This window comes from Megalobrama amblycephala, linkage group LG4 (genome assembly GCF_018812025.1).
Source record: "Megalobrama amblycephala isolate DHTTF-2021 linkage group LG4, ASM1881202v1, whole genome shotgun sequence".
NCBI lineage: Eukaryota > Metazoa > Chordata > Actinopteri > Cypriniformes > Xenocyprididae > Megalobrama > Megalobrama amblycephala.
In genome coordinates this window covers 14,047,211-14,069,313 of record NC_063047.1, presented here as the reverse complement: position 1 = coordinate 14,069,313, position 22,103 = coordinate 14,047,211, and the positions used below count along the sequence as shown (strand labels likewise).

Below are 22,103 nucleotides of genomic sequence, written 5' to 3'. Positions count from 1 at the left end.
CTACAGATGATGTACAAAATGAAAATCATGCTTTTATTTTGTGTTATTGCGTCATCATAGCGCTTTTCAGGTCATCCCTAAAAAAATGAAAGGTCAGTCGCACAAGCCCCGTGAAAAGCATTCTGGGATACAGTATGTAAACATCAGCCTCAAACCTGTCAGAGGATATACCAATGCATTTTATACATAATGCAATCTTGAACAGGCTTCTTTTTTATGATTTTGCCTTTTAATACAAACGGGGAGCACTCGACTTCGTGATTTATCGGGATGTGACTATGCTTTCAACAAGCGACAGTACTTCTGTGCAAGTGTCAGAATGCTAGCGGCTAAGTAGTTAGCTCGCTGCTGGATCACATTCATGCGCTCATAGTTGAATTACATTTCAACGGATTCGTCCATTCTTCCTTTTTTACCGGTGAGCTGCACAGACATCCATCTAACTCGAGTAATGTTTTGTACACTGTGTTGACACTGACGACACTGTTTTAGTCATCGTCTGAGATTAGCGAGCTAGCCAATGAATGCTGCAGGTTAGCTGGACGTTGTTTTTTTGACTCAGAACGGTAAAGCACGTTGCTGTTCTTCTTGAGTATATTTTCTGCCCAAGTTTCTGGTAATGTCACATTGTTAACTCTTGGGTTTTTCATATATAGACCGTAACCCTACTCTCTAATTTACTTTACACTCCGCACAATAGCAGGCCACATCCAACCTGTCAAAATACGCAGCTTTGGGGGATCAGGAATTCAGTGTGCATCAAATGCGTGAATCTAAACCTTTGATATCGGCGTTGAGAATGATATTGCACGGCTGCTACAGAATGAATGCTTTCGATTTAATACACAAACAAAAGCAACTCGTGTGTAAAGACACGCCCCTTTAACGTTCTCCGAGAATGAGTTTGACAGCCATCAACAAGATGTCATTTTGCAAAGTCCTCTTCATTCATTACTTATGGATGAATTATGTCTGTAATTCTGCATTTTGATAATGACTAAGTGTATCTAATTTTGCTACATTTTCCTTGCACTAAAATATCTTCCATGGATAATCCACGGATAAATTAACTTTTTTAATCACTTTTTTTTACATTTCGAAACTGACATCTTTATATTTGTTTTTGGGAAGCCTTCGCCCCTAAATAAAAATGGTCTCATATTCACCCTCATGTTTTCCCAAACCAATAGGACTCATTTTCTTCTGGGGAACACAGAACATATTAACTGAAGAGAATATTAGTGCAAGGGATCCCTTCTTAATGGCAGCAATGTTTTTTCATGTATGCAATTATATACTGTGCAATACTCATAAATAATAATAATAAAAAAATGATTAGTCATAATTCAGTGTTTCCCATTCATTAACTAATCTGTCCCTCCACAGTTTCATAATGAACCGAAAATATTAAACTTCTCATAATACCATAAAAGGTCTTTAACGTTGTTTTGCACCATTGCTTTGGCAAAGAAATGTACTTCCATTACTTTCTTTGTTGGCTGTACATTTTTTTTTTACTCATTTCTTTATAATGATGTTAGACATAGCTTTAAAATAAACTGATTTCATGGATTCTAATTATTAATAATTTTAATTATCTTAAACATTGTTAAAAGATATATTTTGTAATATCTTTTCTGTTCTTCAAATTTGTTCACGGCCCCCCAATAACTCTTGGGGGTTCCAAGATTACAGCTGGCTTAGAGCATTGAAACCTTAAAAAGTGGTGGTAGAGTTTTTATCAGTATTTCATCCGTGTCGTCCAGTTGCTGCTGGAGCAGTAAATCAGAAACTTGCAGAGGCAAAGGGGTTTTATGGCTATTTTATAGCTCTACGCTTTCATTTGTCCCAAAAATCTAGTAAATTCTCTGTCACTGTGGAATGTAGCTTACCATTCTAAGAACTCAAAGTATTATCTTTCTAAGAATTAAGTGAATTTCTTAGATGTTTCTTAGCTTACGTCATCTCCTTGTTTAATTAGACACTGCAGTTGTAAATGTTTAACAGTGTGAGTCAAGGACCAAAGATGATCTCTTCCTCTCTAAACCGAGACAGACTCATTTGGACATCTGTATAGTTTAGACATATCTGCTATCACTCCGTTAGCTGTCAGCTAGATCCAAGCAATTCTAAACCAATTTTCTGCAGATGTTATTTAAGGGAGTTTATTTGGGCTTGGAAAAGTTACAAAATCAGGATTCTTCAGCTCTGAATCATGCTTTATGTCATAAGGATCAGTGGAATTGAAAAAGTGCTGAAGGTGTAAAGCCTTGCGTCTTCTGTCTGTAAATCCAGCTTTGCTCGATCGGCAATGAGGAAGAATATTCCTTGCCAGTGACATAAGTGAGATTGATGAACTATGATGAGATTGATGAACTATTACTTGGGAGGACTTTTTTTTTTATTATTATTTAAATTATATTAAATATGATATTAAATTATAATTTAAAAGTAGGCTGTGTGTGGATGGTATTTGGAGTTCTCATGTTTTTGATGATACTAATGTTTAACGATTAACCTGTTAATTGATCGTTGTAGGGATAATTCATCTAAAAATTAAAAATCAGTCATGATTTACTCACCCTCATGTCATTCCAAACCTTTATGACATTCTTTCTTCTCTGGAACATAAAGGATATTTTGAGAAATGTTTTTTTTTTTTTTCTTCTTCTTCCATGCAATGGAAGTCAATGGTAACCAAAACGGTTTGGTCATCATTCTTCAAAATATCTACTTTTATGTTCCACAAAAAAAGTAATTAATGCAGGTTTGGAATGACATTTTGGTGAGTAAATGATGAGGGCTTTTTGTTTTTAATTTTTGGATGGAGTACTCTTTTAACTTTAATGACAGTCAGTTATGTTTATTCCTGCAAACTTACACCCCTACTTCAAATATTAAATTACGAATTCAAATAAAAACCTATTGTAGCTCGCATATAAATGTACTTGCTTTTGTTAGCCATTTTGTGGGACTAATGTATCTTATTCTTTCCAGGCAGCCCAGACTCCTCGTCCTACTGTGAAGGATGGGTGTGAAAACCTTCACTCACAACTCCCCCAGCCACAGCCAGGAGCTTTTGGATAAGCTCAATACCCTGCGCAGTGAGGGCCACTTCTGTGACGTCACCATTCGCGTACAGGGCCAGCTGTTCTCAGCCCACAAGGTAGTTTTAGCCTGCTGTAGTGACTTCCTTCGGGCAAAGCTGTCTGGGAAGCCGGCTGAAGAAGACACTGTAATTGTAGGCGAAGATAACAAACATGTGCTGGATCTTCAACACGTGACGGTTGCTGGTTTCACTCCTCTTCTGGAATATGCCTACACATCCACCCTGTCCATTAGTACGGAGAATATCATAGACGTACTCGCAGCGGCTAGCTACATGCAGATGTTTGCAGTAGCTAACACTTGCTCTGAGTTCATGAAGTCCAGCATTCTGTGGAACTCGGCATCCTCGGGAGCAGGAGGTCCTGGTAGCACCCAGCCCCCAGGTTTACACAGGCCCCAAGAGACCCCTGAAGGCCATGCGAGCTGCACCCTCGCCCCTGTAGATGCCCTCTCACCATCTCCGGTCTCATCCGAGTGCAGCGTACCAGAGCGGCCCATCCCTGTGTGCCGCGAATCTAGGCGCAAGCGCAAAGGCTTTGCGAGCCCGCAACCAGCATCCTCTACCTCTCCACAAGTCCCCAACCCCTCTCCTTCCTCTTCCTCCTTCCCAGAGAGTTCAGCGCAGGCTTTGGAACCATCTCTGGCCTTCTCTTGGACATACCCCTTTGGTGTGGACCGGCGGTTTACACCAGAGAAGTCAAAACTACCTGAAGGTCTCCTGGAACCATCCGGCGCGTCGGGGCAGGACTCTAGTGGACGGGCACTGGTGGAGTATCTCGCCTGCGAGGGCCCACGCAGCCTGGGTGTAGGAGGTGCGGCAGGGGTAGAGGAGGAGGAAGAAGAGGATGTGCAGGTGAAGGTGGAGAGGCTAAGTGACGAAGAAGTGCATGAAGAGGCTTCTCATCCAGTCAGTGCTCCACACAGTTCTCTGAGTGACCAGCAGACGGTTCCTGGGAATGAACATACCCAAGAAGATCTACTCATCAGCCCCCAGTCCTCATCCATTGGTAAGACTCCTTAAGACTCCTTCCTGTTTGTTTTTTTTATAATGATGTTAATAATTAATGATATTTGTAAAAAAAAAAAAAGCTTTTACCTTGAAAAGTACACTACTGTTCAAAAGGTTTGGGTAAGTAAGATTTGTTTTTGAAAGAAATTAATATTTTTGAGTGAAAATTCAGTGCAAATTCACTGAATTCACTGCTGAAAATTCAGCTTTGTCATGACAGGAATAAATGAATTTTAAAATATATTCAAATAGAAAAGAGATATATGAATATATACACTTACATATGAAGTGACAAGTGACAAGCACATGACAAGTCATTAAAGGTCCCGTTCTTCGTGATCCCATGTTTCAAACTTTAGTTAGTGTGTAATGTTGTTGTTAGAGTATAAATAAAATCTGTAAAATTTTAAAGTCGGCATGAAACGGAAGTTGCGATTGTCTTTTCTTCTGTACTGTGACGTCTATCCAAGTGAAACCATAGACTGTAAAAAAATATGGACGTAGCGTCCGTGACGTCACCCATAGAGTTCTGAACAGCAGTTTTGACGCCTAAATGAGGCCGCGGCCATCTTAGCTGCGCGTCACCGCACGTCACTCCCGGATAACTGAAAATGGGCAAAGAGGCGGGGAGGTGGTTTGAGCTGATATGACTGGTTGCTGAAACCACGCCCGCCTAGCTCGACGTGACCATGTTAGCAGCAAAGGAGCTATCTATCTTAGATACGATCTAAAATATTAATGAAGATAAGTTTTATCATCCGAACGTTCTAAAGGTTTACTGTCAATCTACGGTGTTTTTTAAGATATAGATGCTCCAACACCAGTAGTGTTGGTTGTGCAAATAACAACATGGAAAATCAAATGGGACTTCATACCTTTATAATGAAATAGAGATCGCGAGATGAATCCAATCCGTGGCACTTGGGTAAAATATGAATGTCCATTGCAAAACAAAAAAACATGTCACATTTCTTCTGAATGATCTGCTCTCTGTCATCGTTCTTCAAGAAAGGATGCAATCTGAGCAGCGATCGTATCTAACAAACAAATGAGCCTGTGTCCAAAGTATATTTTTTTCAAAATAGTGCAGCAGTTTTAGTTATAATATCCAAGCAGTGCTGTCGGATTTTGATATCCTCCCGCCATTGTCATTGCAGTAAATCTCACAACCAAAACTTTCAGCCAATGCCACGATCCAACAACGTGTGTTCTGTGTCTCTTCCCCATGCATGCACATCTACACAGACACACATCAGTCTCGAATATTATGCAGCAAGCCATATTTTATAATTGTATAAAATAATCGAGCACAAATACGGCTGAGATGCCAAATTCAGCGGCAGCTGAGGTAACATGACGGCTCACAGACAGCAGCGCAATCTACCTGTCACTCAAGTGACCACGCCCTTAATTATGCAGAACTTTAAGGCTTAATATAATTTAAACGGATAAGTTATAAAAAAATTCACCCCCCTCAGAGTTGTCATGAAGGGCAAAAATAGCAGTATAGACCAAAACCACAATTTGAACCAACTTGTAAACATGTTTTTTTCTGCTATAAACTTGGCCAATTTAACATGGGACTCTATGAAATTCTGCTCTCTTTTGGAGCCTGTCCCTAGCGGCCAGTCGATGAATCGCAGTTTAAGTTACTTCCGTATTGGCTTCACGAGAGAAAGGGGGAGGTTGCCGCTTGAGTGAAACGGCATCTGAAATGAGAGGGCGGGACTTGATTTCGTCCTTCGGAAATTGATTGGAAGTTGGCCGTTGCTAACGAAATGGAGGCAGATATGAATTACTAACTCCGAGCACTCACGTTACTGTAAGAGCTTTATTGAGGATGACGAGGACGGTTAACGGCACTAAACAGCCAGAGAGACTGACTGGCTGACTGACTGATGGTGTGTGTCCGTTGGCGCGGAGCGAGCAGTTAAAAAAGCGAGTGTTTTCGGTTCATTCCTATGGAAGTTGAGCCGCGCGTAAGTTAAGTGACGCTCAACTTCCATAAGAATGAATCTAAAAATGCTCTGGTTGCTTGCTCTGCTCCAGTGGACACGCAGCCTGACTGACTGAGCGTGTCGCAGGTTCCTTTCCATGTTTACTGTACACCCCAATGACTGGCATCAGCGGTGTTTAATGCATTAATCTCTATAAAGTGAAGCACAGCATTTACCCCATACGTCACTGCAATTCCAGATAGCTCCACCCTTGCGCCATAGCATGTGACAGGAAGAGACGATGAGTTGTTTTGAAGGGGGATGGGAGGTTAATGATTTTGATTAAAGATTATGAGGGCACATGAATTTTTTAAAAATAATGAAGTTCACGGATACATTATTGATAATAAATACTACAATATTCCATAAAAAAATAAGAATTGTTAGTTTTGATTTCATGCCGACTTTAAAGCTCAAAGTTCAATGCCAAGCAAGATATTTTATTTAACAGAAGTCGCCTACATCGAACGGCCAGTTTGGACTACATCCCTCTACTTCCTTCTTTAATGACGTCACTAAAACAGTTTTTTGACTAACCTCCGCCCACAGGAATACACAAGAGTTGCGTTTGTAGAGTGTGTTTGTCGCCATGTCGTCGAAACGCTGTTATTTTCATCCCGCAGTCCAATCACCGGGTCTGATTCCGGCTCAAATTGATAGGGTAAAATTAAAGACATGTTTACAATAACACTGAGCGCATGCATCTCCACGTTATGGTAAGAGGCGTGACCTTTCCGGGCACGGTGCGCTAAACTGCTGTCGAATCACAACACAGGAACCGCTGGCACAATCAGAACTCGTTACGTATTTCTGAAGGAGGGACTTCATAGAACAAGGAAGTCATCAGCCCGTTTTTATGACAGTGGAAACAGCGGTATACAGATAAGTAAATTATGTGAAAAATACTGGGGTTTTTTTTTACACGCGAAACATGAACACATGTTATATTGCACACTATAAACACAATCAAAGCTTCAAAAAACCACGAAAAACGGGACCTTTAAATTGAAAATGACATATTTACCTTATATTTATCAGATTGCTACTCTCTGATTTTTTTTATGCACTTTTGAGAACTTCTGAGGCAATATCTGTATAAAGAAAACAACAAAATATTAAGACAGTTTTACTGGAGAAGAGGTTCAAAAACAACATTCTGCTCTCTCTTCAGGCTCCATGGATGAGGGGGTGACGGAGGGTCTCCAGTCCATGCAGGGCACTCCAAACACTACTGGTCACATGGAGGAGGATGAGAGGTAAGACTCCTTTGGGTGTCTGTGTTGTTTTTACAGAGTGTCCTTTTATGGCGTCTCACATTTATGATTGAACTAAAGGGCCCCTCTGAGGAGGGACATAATTTTTTAGACTTCTCATCATCGTTCCTCATGTATACTTATTTATAAGCAGTTGAGGCTTCTGTGATATTGTAGTGCTATTAGGACGAAGATTTCTTGCCAAGAGGCCAGAGAAGCTAGTTGGCAGGGTTTCTGGAAACTTCTTGGACCTGAATTTGCCTTTTGGAATACTGGAAGAGTAGGGAAATGGTATGATGCAAAACAAATGGGATAGAAGAAAAAAAAAAAAAGACACTGCTGTCCATCTCAGGAGTGGAGTCTGCTTTTATATGACAACTTGATATGCCTGACTAAATGTGTTATATGTTAGCCTTAAACCTTTGTGGGGTGATCTCTGTGGATCTGTAGACAGAGGAAATTGTAGCAGTAGCATGAATACAAATCATAGAAAATACTCAATTCACAGTGTTCTCATCACACTTTCTTTATATTCCCACCCAGATTTACATGTATTCCTTTCAAGAGGTCATGAAGTGGAAAATCATGTTCCTGATATTTACACACATAAGAGGTTACTCTACAATAAAAACATACTACAGTTACCATTCTGAAACAGACTGTTGCAGTCATTTTAGTTGCCTTTGTTGATTTTCTTCTAAATTGGCCTCAAGCATATACTGCTCTGTTACGGCACTGGCCATCTTGAGCATCAAAAAACGCATCACACATACTGTGAGGGAGGAAATAGATACGGTCCGACGAAGTTCACCAATCACAGCAGTGAGAATTTACATGCATTTCTGAAAGAGGTAACCCCCCCTTGAAACAGTGTGATATTTTGGTAATAAAATAATCCAGAAACATAATATAAAGACATGAAAATGCATTTTATGACCCCTTTTAACAGATTTTAAAATGTAGGTCTAATGAAAACAAACAGGACACTTGTAAATCGATTTGTTGCACTAATGGTAAGATTAGAGAAGATAGTGACATCACACGTACACTACCATTCAAAATTTTTTAAATGTTTTTGAAAGAAGTCTCTTATGTTCACCTGTAACATTGTGAAATATTATTCCGATTTAAAATAAATATTTTCTGTTTTAATATATTTTCTAATGTAATGTATTAATTTTCAGCATCATTACTCCAGTCTTCAGTGTCACATGATTCTTCAGAAATCATTCTAATATGCTGATTTGCTGCTCAAGAAAAAAAATATTATGATTATCAATGTTGAAAATTGATAATCATAATATTTTATAAGCAGATATAATGTTAATTTACCAACAACAAATAATGATGAGAAAATCACATGATGACTCAAAGCTCATCATAAGCTTTTTCACAAGCTGAGAAAGTGTGTACTAATAAAAGGTGCACAGTGTCATTCAGACACTAAACACCATTATGGTAACACACATGACATTAAAAAATAAACTAGTATTGATACGGTGTTAGAAGAACTGTCAACTTATTTCATTTGAATCTAATCTAATCTAAGGATTATTTCTTAACATAAAACAGCAATCACCGAATGTGTAATAGTGAAATAATCAAAACATAACTTTGTCTATGGAAGCGGCAATAATAATTTGTTCCATTATATGACGTGTTATATTAATATCAGATAGATATTAAGTAAGCAACTGTAAAGTTTACTCTGTAATTCTCAATGAGAACTTCTGTAGACGTCTGACAGAAATAAAGTCTGGTTATAACTGAAGCTGGTAATGCTGTTTGTGGAGTTGCTAAGATCAGATCTTGAAACTTTTCATTTATTCTTTCATCTTCAGTTAATTTCATCCAAGGCTGTGGTTGAAGTCAGCTGTAGTTCTTGTTTTTCTCTTCCCTTCACTGATTCTGCTTGTTAACAGCAGGTGTTCATCAGTGTAGTTCACTGTCTCAAGTGGACTTTATTAGTAAACTAATGTAGGGAATAGTGAATGAGGGTATAGGGTATGATTTGGGACACAGCCTCCGAGTGTCAACTTTGAGCTCTGCTAATTCACGTTATAATGCTGTAGGCTACTTTCTCAAAAACAACAGATATTACCCAGAATGCATTGTATTGTACAGTATATTACTGATTATTTAAATAACAGCAAATATCGGTAAAACAACAATTATTTAATTGTATAATGACAGACCATTGCATGTAAAATTACATTTACTTTAAACAGTGTACTAACAGTCAGTGTGCAATTTGCTCATCTAATTAGTCAGTCTCTTTTCTTCTTTTCTTGTTGCTTTTTCTCCAGGCTAGAGAATGTCCAGTACCCATACCACCTGTACATTAGTCCCTCCAACCGCCCAGGTCTCAACGGTCCTGAACGGCCCTTCCAGTGCCCTACATGTGGCGTCCGCTTCACTCGAATACAGAATCTCAAGCAGCACATGCTTATCCACTCTGGTGAGAGAGCCTCTGCTATTACAGGATTCAACATTGACAGGGAAAGTGCATGTGAATGCAAAGAGATTTTGTTTTTCTTCAAACACTATTCTCTTTATATTCCTGATGCCTCATCCAGTGCTTCATTTGAGTTGGATCCTGCCGAATCCTATTTTGGAAAATGTCAGATTTTGGAATTTTGCGTTATGGCATTAACAAGTGCATGGCATGGTGACAATGCATGTGCGTGTAAGACAGAGCTTACATGGGTTTGTTTTGTGCAGTGAGCAGTGGAAAGTGTATATAGGCTACCTGACGACTTATTTTATTAAAAATATGTTAATGTCACCAAAATGTCAAAAAGACAGTCAAGTATTTTTAAGTCAAGCTGATGGTGTTTCGGATCAAAAGAGATCCCAAGAAGATGGAACTGCACCCCTGGACAGTTCTGCTAATACTAATCAGGATAGCGGGAGACACGAGCAACGGGAGTTAGATCTGTCAGAAATCAATGTAATGGAATCACTGATCAACTAAATGATACTTGGTCTCAACAAATATGTGACAGGATAAAACACTAGGCTGTAGTTAGGGCAGTGCAGAAACTTGTGAATGATGCTCTTATTTAGTCGCACTACCACCATTTAGTGACGTCATTGTATGTTCCGGGAAAACTGAAGTTGTGTGGTCAGCGTCGGTCACAGCGCCTTTTAATTGTTGTTTTGGATTCGGCAATTATTCATTTACAAACGAGGCACTGGCCTCATCCCATTTTTCTAATGATTAATGTACTGAAGCTTTATTGTTAAAATGTTTTAGGACAGCTGAGTTAAGCTTTCAGACAAGATCCTGGAAAGGCTTAATGTCGGGCTCTGTATTACATAAACTTCTGGTTTGCAGAAGAGTACAACATGATTCACCATAATCGACTTGTTAGTTTACACAGAGGTGGTGTCTTGTTTGCTGTCGATTATCCAAACAGAACTCCTCATCATAGCAATTAGTTATGGACTGGTGAAAGCGATTTTACGCAATTGATTTAGTTGTGGTTTATGTGGCCAACATGCCTAATGTGATGCATTGCTGGAGTGAACCTTCACAATAAACATCCTGACTTCTTTGCACAAGTAGGACAATGTGTTTGGTTATTTTGTGTTTTTTTTTTATTAAGCAGTTAGCACACAACAAACTAAAGCAGACACATTCTTGTTATGGTCCCTTCAGTCTCATTGAACTTCATTATCATCTTTTATTTGCTAATTATCTCCTGTTTTCTTATATGGTAGACAGTAATCTTTCATGGCTTCCCTCTACAGGTATTAAGCCATTCCAGTGTGACCGCTGCGGGAAAAAGTTTACGCGGGCTTACTCCCTGAAGATGCACCGGCTGAAGCACGAAGGTAAACGCTGTTTCCGGTGCCAGATCTGTAGCGCCACTTTCACTTCCTTCGGTGAATATAAGCACCACATGAGGGTGTCTCGCCACATCATCCGCAAGCCTCGGATTTACGAGTGCAAAACGTGCGGCGCCATGTTTACCAACTCCGGCAATTTAATCGTACACCTGAGGAGTCTCAACCATGAGGCGTCAGAACTAGCAAACTACTTCCAGACCAGGTGAGGAGGAGCTGAACATTCTAAGAAAATATGTAGAAGTACAAATTTAGTTTTGTACGGTCGGCCGTTCATCTCATGTTGAGGTAGCAGATGCGTTTTTGAATTGGGGGGAGAAATAATTTAATTGTATTGAACAATGTGTATTAGGTGAAACACTTTACAATAAGGTTCAATTCGTTGACATCAGGTAATGCATTAGGTGTCATGAATTAACAGTGATTGTTACTTTTATATCATTTATTATTTTATTTTTTTAATAATTTTGAAAAAAAAAAGTTCAACAAGGCTGCATTTATTTGATTAAATATGGTAAAAACAGTAATGTGAAAAAATATTACAATTTAAAATAAATGTTTTCTATTTGAAAATATTTTAAAATGTATTTTTTCTTGGCAAAACTGAATTTTTAGTCTTCAGTGTCACATGATCCTTCAGAAACCATTCTAGTATGTTGATTTGGTGCTCAAGAATGATTCATTTCTTATTATTATCAATGTTGAAAAGTTGTGCTGCTTATTATTTTTGTGGATGAATCAGTCAAAAAACAGAATTTTTTGGTAACAATGCATCCTTGCTGCATAAAATTATTAATTTCTTGAAAAGAAAAAAAAAAACTGTGTCCAAAATTTTTGAGTAGTATTAATGTATGTTTATAATACATAAATCAATGTTAATGGTAATTTATATAATTTGAATTGTACGTTTCAAGTTATATAAATTATCTTTAGTTTATGTATTATGAACATACATTAATTAACAATGACCAATAGTATATTTATTAGATAACAGTAACCTAGATTAATAAATTCTGTAATAATTGTTAATTAGTTCATGATACCTAATACTTTAGCCAGTGTTAACTAATTGAACCTTATTATAAATGATTAGAGTTGAAACATTGTGTATTTTCAAAGACAGCTGAAGATGACAGGCTTTTCTCGTTGAGCTGTGACTGACAAAATGCTTCTATCAGATGAAATGTCTTTCCTGCTGAGTTATAACAGGTTTACCCCAGTCCAGGCTAACGCCCAATTCCATTGTGTTTTATTTGGAAGAACGTCATTAATTACTGAATAGAGCTTTCAGGAAATCACTGAAATCTCCTCTATTGACTGTCCTGATCAGTATTATGCCAAGTATAATATAATGTTTATTTATTTCTGAATAGCTTTAACACATGGGCACACCCTTCAGTTTCTCTTGCATTCTATTCTTAAAATTGCACGTGTATTTCTCCTAGATGTGTTCTCCAGAGAAAACCAACTAAGTGACTTTTCCTGTTTGAAAACAAGTATTTTCAAAAGGAAATAATCATGGCTTTGATTCCATTTTGGAAGTAGTGGGAGCTGGACTGTGCGTTAGGAAAAGAAGCAGTGCGATGTAAACAGCTGGAGCAGGCAGGGAAATCAATCCTACATCAGCTGAATAGGTTTTTTAAGTGAAGTTCTCAAAAAAGCTCAGTGGAATCACTGTCTGTAAGTGACGTTCTTCTGAGGTAATCTTCATGACGATAGCCCTTCATTAAAGCAGAGGGAAGGGAGTCCGGTGCCTTTATGTATTGAGCTCCTGCTACACGTAGACTCCCTTATTTCATCCAACTGTTTATTTGATTTAAGCCCTCTCGCTTTTAGGATCTCTTTGGTCTATTCATCTTTGTCAGGCACAAATAAACAGTGTTTTTGAAAGCTACAGTGGTGAGGCAATAGTTTGGCTCTGCCGTGTGCTTATTAAGAGAGGGAGTGGTCGTGTAGTGTATCCCAAAGAAGTTTTATTTATTCTGATTACGAGAAACAGCCGGCATTGCGGCCATACTTTTCAGAGATCTTTGATGGACTTTTAAGTGTAATTTTAAGATGAGCAAACAAGTACAAACTGGGTTAGATATCTCACATGATATTTTTTTAAATGATTTTGAATACATTAAAAAAATGAATACCTGTCAATATTTTGCTTTTAAGTTTGTGCTAAAGAATTCGGAAATCATAGTGTCAAGACTGCAACAACTTACTGTAAAGAAATAGGAAATGATGTCATTAGTATCTAAATCCTATTCATGGATTAAGCTATTAGTGTTTGAATTGTGATTACTTGCTATATCACTTTTTCTGCCAAGCCACAATCCTCAATCTAGTTTTGAAGCTTCAATTTTGACTTTTCGTTTAGATAGCTGGAGTGTTTTTGCCAGAGGACATTTTGCCAAAGTTTATTGCTAGACTTGAACATGCTAGGACTGGCTGTTCAGTGTTCATGGGGGGGGGGTTGGGAAATCCAAAGAATCTTAGACTCATGTACCAAACTCTTACTCTTTTGTTTTGAACTTACTTTTTGTTTTTTGACCAGTAACTTTTTGAACTTGCGCCTGAGTGGTTTGACATCCTCTGATTGTGGCTTCACAGAGGAGATTGAAATCGGTAACTTTGCCCATTTTTGTGGTTTTTGCCCATTTTTGCCTTTTTCATAAAAAAGTTTGAGCTTTTATGCTAAAAAGTCAATGAAGGTACTAAGATTGGGAAAGATGATTGTAAACCTGTCAGTTTTATCTTATGTTAAGTTAGTATTGATGGCAGTGATGATTTTCTGAACACTGGCGCTTCTCTCCCTTTGTTGCCCTAGTGAGTTCCTCCTCCCAGACTACCTGAGTCACATGCAAGAGGAAGAGGGGCTGGGACACTTTGAGATGAGTGAGCAGACCTTTGAAGCTTCTTCTTCCTCTTCCTCAGTCCAAACACCAGTTATCTCTCAAGTTTCCTCTACCATGAACTATGACAACCACACTTCTGCACCACCTTCCCAAACCCCAAACCCCAGATCAGGGCACGGAGGGGAGGGTGCACCAGGGGACCATCCGAAGTCCACGGCCGCTGTTACCTCTCTACAAGACCCAGAGGAAGATGAGGGAGAGAAGGAGAGAGGGGGGAGAAAGAAGAAAAGACTTGTGTCAATTACAATTGAGTGAAAACGTTCCATACATTTAAACCTGTATAATAACAGTCCTGTTGCACACTCAGTACTTCTTTTGTTGACGTCTCATTATGTTTTAACAGCTTACAGATCTGATTTGTTACATTATCAAAAAGGATAATGCCTTTTGATATTTGTTCATTCTGATTTGAAATTCAAGTCAAATCAAGTCACCTTTATTTATATAGCGCTTCATACACTTCAGATTGTTTCAAAGCAGCTTTACAGTCATAAACAGAAAAATAATGATTCAGTGAAGCAAACAGTCAGTCAGTAAACAGTCATTTGTTGTTTTGTTTGTTCCATGTGTTGTAATATCACATTTTTCATTTGGATTTACTTGCAGATCTTTATGAAAGAACATCCCGGTTGTAAATTAAAAAACAAAAACTTGAATCAAAAAATGTGACTTTTTTTTTTCTTTTCTTCTTTTTTTTTTTTTAGTAACTCGTTAATATCTGTGACTATAATGAATTTGTTCCATGGAACATTTTCTTAATTTTAATTTTATTTTATTTTTATTTTTTTTTAGAATATAACCACTTTGTGGCAGTCTGTTGGGGGAAAAAAATCTAATTGTATAAATGTGATGTTTTGTTTTGTTTTGTTTTTGTTTTTTGCATTACGTTCAACTATGACTGATCTCTTTTTATTATTTTACTTCCTTTTTTCCAATTTCATGTCCGCGCCTTAACTATTAGCAAACTGCCCCTTCTGACTGTAAACAAACCTGTTATAAACTGGGAAGCTTCGACACTCGGAGGACCGTTCCTAAAAATGTGAAAGACTGTGTTACTTCTTCCATGTGTGTTCAGAGCGGAAACAAAACACTGAACCTGACTGGCACAAAACAAGCATGAACCCTTGTTAATGGGTTGTTGTGCGTGGATGGCGACTAATCTAATGTGTTTTAGCGTGTTGTTTTGAATGAGTGTATATGTGAAGAGTAGCCCTGTTTTCCTAGCCCTCTTTTCTGCTGTATGTGTAATGCTGCTAAAATTTTGTAAACTGTGCCTCTTGCCCAGCTCTCCGAACCACTCGTCAATTCGATTGAAAGAGCTGTACATGAATTCTTTTGGTTTAACATTCTTCGTTTGATTGTGACATATGGAAGAATTGGGTCACAATTTAATAGAGTGGAAGGTGATTTTCCATAGCCTTTCCCATTTTATTGCTGTTGGAATTATACTATGGAATTTTTCTCCATAACTTGATGCCATAGTTGTATGTGCCTAACAGTTTCCCACACAAAGTTTATGAACATCTTGTGACTATGGCATGAGCCTCGATTGAAGATGTAACTTGATTGCAACTTTGGAATATGTAGCATTTGTTTTGTTCGGTGATTGTAATGATCGTGTATCTTGCGTACAAATCCGCTTCCTCCATGTGATATTGCATCTGGCAATCAGTCTCGAAGCTGCTCCATTCCAACATGATTTTGTAGGGAACAAACCTTTTAATAGGCTTTGTGCAATATTGTTTTGGATGATTCACGTGTTCTAAAATGAAATTATTTGAATTAAAACATTTTATACTGCAGTGGACAATGAGATGAATGACTGAAGATAATGACTAGAGGAGAAGGGGGTTAGTCGAGCTAAAGCATGTACCCTTCGATAAACAGTTCATATGAATTGTTAGTGTACAGACAGCGAAAGAAATCACATTGTGTTACAAAAACTAGGCTGCAATATCATTCTCTGATGTCATTTCCCTCGAGACGGTCTCCAGCTTATCTCACTCTCTCCATTTCTGCAACCGCGGACTGTTGCTAGAACTCAATTACTTCATAGTCTGAGAGTTTGTAGTGACGCGTTTATCCAATTAGACAATATTGGCTGTCTGTCCCAGATTGCTCTTTGTGCTACTTGCATGTTTTCCGTGCAAAAAAAGACATATGGGGGGAAGAAAAAAATCAATATAGCATGGGTTGATTCGTTTGTTGGATGTTGTTTCAGATATGTGCAACTACCATTTTGTATACAATATTCAATCTTTGGTGTTCAATTGTTTGAGCAGAAAGAAAACGTGATATTTCAGTAGTCATAATGCTTTTTTCCAGATTCTGTATCAATGACAGTTACCTTAAAAAGTGTCAATTTGTACATTTGTAATATCAATGTGAGTGTGAGTAGTTATTTGACTTGAGCTTTGTAGTGTTCGCTTTTGTGACCATGTCTTATTGGTATATACTCTATATTCTTTTTTTAAAGCCTATAGTTTTAGTCGTATCTCGTGCCTTTGGATATTGGATCTGTATTGTATTTTAATTGGCTTAAACATGCATTGGTATGGATTCATAATGTTTTGTAGACAGAATGCTGGTAGACTTCAAATGTAGCTTGAAACTAAAAATATTTTTGAAGTGCTATTCGACAAGTTTAAACTGTATGTTTTGTGTTTATTTTCATAAAGACAAATGTATTAGTCATTTTGTATCCTTTCAGTGGTTCTTATCATCCGTTTCTGTGCCAATTCAGATTTATTGAATGATGTTTTGTAAAAACATTATGTACATTAAGATTTACAGTAAATGGTTACAGCCTGACACTCCAAGTTTGCCTTAATTCATTGCTTCCATTCTTATTGCTAAATAGTCATTCTGGTTTATGTTCTTTAAATAATCCTACACATGTACACTACCATTCATTTATTTTAATTAATGAAAACAATACTCGTATTCAGCTAGATTACATGAAATCTGCATTAGAATGATTTCTAAAGGATCATGTGACACTGAAGACTGGAGTAACGATGCTAAAAAAAAATACAGCTTTGCCATCACAGGAATAAATTACATTTTATAATATATTAAAATAGAAAACGGTAATTTTAAATTGTAATTATATTCAATTTTTATCTAATAAATTTAGCCTTCGTGAGCATTAGATACTTCTTTTTCCCAACCCCAAATATTTGAACTGTAGTGTAGAGTTTGTGCATGTACTACAATTCAACTAGGGAAATAAAGTACAGATTAAATTAGATTCTTACTGTATATATATGTGCATGACAACACCATGTACATAAACTGCTGAGGAAGTTATTTGCAAGGCTATTGAACTATAATTAACTTCCCACTCGACATTTTTGCGAATGTACAATGTTTTTCTAGCTCATAACAAGCTCTGGTGTGTGAAGGGATAGAAATAAGGAAATTCTTGGCAACCAGGTGCACAAACACATGCTAAAAGAAACAACGAGAGGCTTTTAATTTTTCCTTGGCCTCCTAGATGAAGTATTTGTGACACAGCACAGTATTTGCAGACTCCAAGCACCTGCTCTTGATTTGGTGTCCTCTGACTGTCTGACCCACATCAACTCTGGAAGGGTGGTTAAAGAAAGCCCTCTAAATGGGTCAAGTCAGATAATATTCACAAAATGGTTTTTGATTCATTGTGACTGAACTACTATCTTAAAATGTCAAAAACTGTCTGTGACATTGACCACTTTTCCACTGTTGTTGGCCACAACGGTACTTGAGACAACACGCCTAATATCATGACCTAGTGTTTCAATAATTTACTGCGTGAGAGACATCAATGGCTCTACTGGGTATAAATCTAAGGGCACATCTTGTGCCAAACCTTTTGCCTCCTGCACCTGCAAACATTAGTCAAATAGAGTTATAACAAACACCTTTTGTCTGCCTTTTATCTGCAAAGCTTAGATGCTATTTTGTGGTGATGGATTGGAGTTCTTCAATATGGCCCCACAATCCTTTTTATTCTTTACCAAAACACATCAATATCAAATATAGACTACTATATTTCTGTGTAAACTTTGTTCAAGCTCTGAACATGAACATGTAATTTATCTTTTTGCTCACTACGATTCGATATTTCAGTGTACGTATTCTGTCTAAAGTCTTCCCATATTTTTTTCTGTATTCTTAATCTTGAGTTACACATGGCATTTATCTATAAACTTAATCTTGATTTACACAAACCATTTTCCCTAATGTACCTCAGCACTGTTGGGAAAAAAAAACATTACATCAGTCATGTTATAAAGTCTATTATGAGTAGATTTATTGAAGTAGAACTAGTTGAGTCTTAAAATAATTTAAGACATTACTTATTTCTGCCACTTTGCTAATTTCAGCAACACTTCTTTCCAAAATCCTGCACTTTCAAAGTCATCAAATCATGAAATGCATATGCACACAGTTATTCACAAGCAAGAGACTGACTGGCTGAAAAAGTGCAGGCTGCTCTAATGACTTTTTTTGCTGCTGAGCCTGGTATTGCCCTGTAATTTCTCAGGATGATAATCTGTCAGGTAGGGACATTTTATGTGTGGTATTCCAAAAAATAGATTACAGAACCTTTATGTTTTCATTGCTAATGACATTTGAGTAGAGGCTTGAAAAGAAAAAATGTTCCACACTGGTCAGTGATCGCATGGAGAGCTCCACCGTCACCACTGTTACGTAATGGCCAATCCTAAGTGAATAACTGGAAAGTGTTTCAACATGATTCTTGTTCCAGTGACTGCTATTTCAAATAATGCCTCCTTTTTTATAAACACCTTGATCAATTTTCTTCTCTTATTTGCCAAAGATTCTTAGTAAAGTAGAAAGATTTAAGAATAGTTCCAGCAATAGTAAAATCATATTTATCAAACAGGATCCCAAGAAAACACTAAGTACATTAGATATATGCTAAATGTTCTCCAGATGCAGCTGAGGTTGTCTAAAAATGATATAAACGCGATCACGTAATGTATAAACATGAGTACGTTTTAACATCTGGCACTGATGTGATTTACACAGCAGATTTGTCAAAAGACCACTGACCAAGACCATTAGCATGTGCCATTAGTCTTTCAGATGTAGACAGCACTTCATAATCAGAACTGTGATGCCTCGGCGAGTTTGATTTGCCACCAGACAGACTGGAGTTCTTTTTTAATGTGTCTATTGGGAACACATATCCTGTTACTGAAAAACTATATTGACTGAGCTTAACCCAAATGAAGATTGTAACACTGTACGCTCACATTTTTCTCTCTAATGTCTGCCACAGTTATGATTGTATCTCTATCTGAGGTTATTTTGCCAGTGTCCACCTGTGCTGGATTAGGCCGCACTGTATAGTTACTGTTCTTGTAATGTCAAAACAACAAGGAAGCTTCAAATCGAGCAGTGAATTTGATGAAAACAGATTCCAAAACAGATGGGTCATAAAAGAGATTTCCCTGAAACGTTCCCTTACAAAATTAAGTTTACTTCAACTTCATTTTATTTACTTTAAGTAAAGTTTAAGTATATTTTTATATACTTGAACTCTATATTTGTATACTCTATGTATACTAATATCAATGTACTAGTAGTATACTTGTAAGTGTACTATTTCCGTACTACTTGGGACTAAACTTTTTAGTGTATAAAAGTATACTATTAAATATACTTTAAATGTCAATGTTGAGTACTAGTTTACAACTACGTTTTTTGTTTGTACTGCAAGTATATTACAAGTGAACTTATAGGTATACTGATAGTTTACTAGAAAAAAACTTAATTTTTAGTTTATGAAAGTACACTTTGAAGTAAACTCTTTGTCTGGCTATCACCAGACCAAGCTCAATTTAAAAGTGAACATTGGTCTGGAGAGTCTGTATGTATTTTCTACTGCACAAGAGGCGTGATCAACGAGCATTATTCACGCAATTGGATAGTACTTCAACCAATCAGATCAATGATCCGGGTGACGTACTTTGCAAAGCGACGCGAAAACTCCAGACAGGTTTAGTTTGTATTGGTTTGTAGCATTGATCAGCGGTTTGCAGAAGCAGCAATGGCATCGAGGGATTTTTGCAGGTTGTGAAAAAAAAAAAACATGAAAGTGAGTGGTATTTACACCCACTCGAGAGATTTGTTTGCTAAACTAAAGAAGTCATTCAGCATCGTCGAGAGGTTAAAAGGAATTGGATTGACGGTCGTGCTTGCCGTCACTTCTCTATCGTCATCGTGTTATACCCGCCAATTTCGAGCAAGGTGGATAAGCCAGTCTGTGATTGGTTCCCACAAAAGTGTAACAGAAGCAGTAGAAATTAATGTACAGGTTTCCAGACTGAGTTGCCGGGCGAAGTCAAATCGCCGGCAGATCAGGCTGGGTTTACCCAGTCTGGTATACTCTCAGAATTTGAGTAGTTTTATACTGCTACTTGTAAGTTCTTTATTTCTTAATATTTTTAAACAATGTAAGTTTATAAGACAGTAAACATACAGTTTATATGTAAAACTAAGAAAAATATTTAAAGGCTACGCAATCAAAAGAGCAAACACAACTACAAGCCAATATACTTGGAATATTATTAGAACTTCCAGATCCGGAAATATAATTGTATGTGTTACTGTAGTTGGACACACTGAAATTTAGCAGTAATTACTTGCATAACTGAAATGGGAAAGAAACTGAGGTCAAATTATGTTTATCCAAAATGTTTGACAAATGTTTCAGCTTCATTTTCAAAACAAATAACCTTTATGTTTGTCCACAACAAGTCCAAGTGGTAGAGAGAAAAAGAAAAAGAAAAAATACATTGCAAATGAAAGATTATGCTCAAAAAGCAAAATGCAACTCAAACATAAGATGTAATTACAACTGATGTGAAATCACATATTTGTAGCTGACTACAAGTATACTTACGGAAGGTAGATTTTACCAAATTAGAACAGTTAAAATCAATTCATTATTTGACATTTACACTGCAATTCAAATTAAAATACAAAGTTTAGTTTAATTTTATTTCCCCCTTTAGTTAGTTCAGTTTATCAGTAGGTGTTTGAATGCTTGGTGTTTTTCTATTGTGTCGATCATTTCTGGTGGCAGTTTCTCTTGACATCCATCAACACCGACGCTTCTTACTGCACAATTTGTTCGCTCACTGAACAAAGTAAGTGTACAAGATCAAGCATGTTTTATTAGTTTTAGGTTTAAGTCAAATACAATACTTGTCACTGAAATGTACTAGATCGGAAGTAAAACTAACATGTAAACATTCAAGTAAATTACGGTACTTTACTATGTAATGTTTGAGAAGACTTTTAAGTCATAGAATCTGTGTGGCTATAAAGTTAATACCAAACTGTCAGGGAATAATACTATGCTTTTGAGATCACTGCCATGTACAACAAATCAAACGTCAAGACCAGGCAGGCTGCAACATTTTATGAAGCCAAGAAACTGATATAACTCCTCGGGTGCAATATAGGGATGACCTGAAAATGAATGGGGTGTTATACCAACAGATTGTGTAATGAAAGGTACGTCATGATCACACAGAGTTGAGCTATTTCTCCACGTTTTGTCTGTTGAAACTTGAGTCTGGATTTCTAAGAAAAAAAAACCCTGATGACCTATCATAACAAAGGCAGCTAAATATTAAACCCATTAAGTGACAGAGAAATGTTAGATTTCCTATTCTCCTCCTTTGTATGATATGAAATTAACATTCCAAGGAACTGGCGTAGAGAGATAACGTTTACCCTGACTAATTTTTCATTCTGAGCCCAAGAATGTTTTTGCCTCGACAGAGCAGTTTCTTGGCACGTCACTAAACTGTAATATACACTCAGACATACTGTCATCTGATGTTTGGTGCTGTTGCCTAGGAAACAGTCCACGTAGCTCTGCTTCGGAGTGAGTGGAAAGAGTCTGGAAGCAGGAGTTCATCTCCTTCATGTCACTGAAAAAGCAGCCCACAGATTAAAT

The 22,103-nt window shown here is 37.3% G+C and overlaps 1 protein-coding gene across 2 annotated transcripts; it reads left to right on the top strand.

Moving 5' to 3' along the window:
* Window positions 1-85: 85 nt before the first annotated feature.
* Window positions 86-16,935, top strand: zbtb44 (zinc finger and BTB domain containing 44). 2 transcript variants are annotated; one of them, XM_048187720.1, is made up of 6 exons: window positions 86-418; window positions 2,998-4,115; window positions 7,286-7,370; window positions 9,674-9,825; window positions 11,121-11,204; window positions 14,035-14,171. In XM_048187720.1, exons 2-6 carry the CDS (start codon window positions 3,029-3,031, stop codon window positions 14,058-14,060), a joined length of 1,434 nt encoding a protein of 477 aa, XP_048043677.1. In that variant the 5' UTR covers window positions 86-418; window positions 2,998-3,028; the 3' UTR covers window positions 14,061-14,171. The 2 variants fall into 2 exon arrangements, with proteins under 2 accessions (XP_048043677.1, XP_048043676.1); XM_048187719.1 differs by having other exon boundaries at window positions 87-418; window positions 11,121-11,421; window positions 14,035-16,935.
* Window positions 16,936-22,103: the final 5,168 nt, after the last annotated feature.